The 1,835-nt window shown below is 44.9% G+C and overlaps 1 protein-coding gene across 1 annotated transcript; it reads right to left on the reverse strand.

Moving 5' to 3' along the window:
- Positions 1-295: 295 nt before the first annotated feature.
- LOC118718374 (calmodulin-1-like) lies at positions 296-1,623 on the reverse strand. The gene has a single exon (XM_036437161.2). It carries the CDS (start codon positions 1,450-1,452, stop codon positions 1,003-1,005), a length of 450 nt encoding a protein of 149 aa, XP_036293054.1. The 5' UTR covers positions 1,453-1,623; the 3' UTR covers positions 296-1,002.
- Between the last annotated feature and the right edge of the window lie 212 nt (positions 1,624-1,835).

Below are 1,835 nucleotides of genomic sequence, written 5' to 3' on the forward strand. Positions count from 1 at the left end.
ATATCACCAGGTACATATCACTGAATAAAATATAACTGACTTACTAGTGATCACCCTGACTTTTTTTTTTTTTTAAGTTAATGGTCTTTTTATTGGAAAAAAAAATAAAATAAAAAGACTAGCATTTACACAACTTGGAATGGACGTTAAATTGTGATTTCTTGAACAGCAATGTTGATGGTTGTGCTGAAGTCCACAGCCACAGCCTACCTCTGCTGGCTCCAAGTCACGGTTCAGGAGGTTTTTAAAAACAGAGAGTCCAAAGATGCTCCCTTGGTAAGAGTTTCTTTTTTTAAAAATTTTGTGTGAGTGGTGACAGCCTGACACCCCATTTTTTCGCTCTAGCACGAGGCAGGCAACGCTAAACCAACGTGCGTGGGCACGCCACCGGATGCCTCACCATCACCGCGGGTCAGGGCACATGGAAGTACAAGAGGGACTATCATCCTGCTACGTGGGGCTGCGTCTAGACAGTTTATCCTTCACCCATGTAGAAACATGACATCCTGAGGTAAACCAATTTGAAATGCGTTTGCTTTTCAGCAAACCAACGGTGACAATTTCTACTAAACAAACTGAACTAGAACCCATTTGAATAGGCTTTGAATTTTGTGTTTTTTTTTCGGTTTTCGTTTTTTAATACAAAGGCCTGACTGTGCTCAATTGTCAAGCTGCATGCATGAAAAACTGGCCAGCCCACAGTGTTATTAATCATTAGCAAATGGAACTGCAAGGAGTCCGCTAAGTGCTTCCATATCGTTAAGGTAGTACGAGGATGTATACTGTAAAACGGATGTGTAGCTTGATCTTTAAGGGGACAGGACCACCAACCAATACATGCAGATTGTGTGTGTGTGTGTGGACAGAAGGTACTTTTTGACATTCAGTTTTGCTATATAGAAACAGAATGAGTAAATGATTTTTTTTTTTCTTTTTGCAAGAGGTAAGTAAAAGATTCAATTTGATTCTTCTAGAGGAGGGGAACAAGTTGAAAGTAGGTCTTCATTTTGCAGTCATCATCTGTACGAATTCTTCATAGTTGACTTGTCCGTCTCCATCGATATCTGCTTCTCTGATCATTTCATCTACTTCTTCGTCTGTTAGTTTTTCTCCTAAGTTTGTCATGACGTGACGTAGCTCTGCCGCACTGATGTACCCGTTGCCATCCTTGTCAAAGACTCGGAATGCCTCGCGGATTTCTTCTTCGCTGTCTGTGTCTTTCATTTTTCTGGCCATCATGGTCAAAAACTCTGGGAAGTCAATGGTGCCATTGCCATCAGCATCCACTTCATTGATCATATCCTGCAATTCAGCTTCTGTTGGGTTCTGACCCAGCGACCTCATGACGGTGCCAAGTTCCTTTGTGGTGATGGTCTCATTGCCATCTTTGTCAAATAGGGAGAAAGCTTCCTTGAATTCAGCAATCTGTTCTTCAGTCAGTTGGTCAGCCATGGTGCACACGGAGGGAGGACGCGCAGGAGGACCGAGGGAGCCTGCACCAGCGCGGGGCTGAGACAACGGGGAGCCTCCGCTGCTGCTGCCGCTGCGGCCGAGGCGCGGGGTGCGCTGCGCGCTGTGCTGAGCCGCTGCCGCCGCCCGACTGCGAGTACCGGCGCCGCGCGCTAGACTCCCAGCGCCAAAGCCCCACCCTGACTTTTTGAATAATTTTGAATAATTTCTTTCCTAACCACTGCAGGTTTTTGCAATTAAATTGGTATCTTAGAAGTCCTGCTTGTAATAACAACAATAAGAAAAACGATGACTCCTCTACTGCCACCACTGATTAAACATATGGTAATGCCTGGCCAGTTGAGTGTTGACCTATGAACCAGGAG

Source organism: Pipistrellus kuhlii, unplaced genomic scaffold (genome assembly GCF_014108245.1).
Source record: "Pipistrellus kuhlii isolate mPipKuh1 unplaced genomic scaffold, mPipKuh1.p scaffold_m20_p_14, whole genome shotgun sequence".
Classification (NCBI taxonomy): Eukaryota; Metazoa; Chordata; class Mammalia; order Chiroptera; family Vespertilionidae; genus Pipistrellus; species Pipistrellus kuhlii.

What these genes read in the sequence shown, in the direction of transcription:
- LOC118718374 (XM_036437161.2), bottom strand. Translation starts at nt 1,452, where the DNA reads ATGGCTGACCAACTGACTGAAGAACAGATTGCTGAATTCAAGGAAGCT.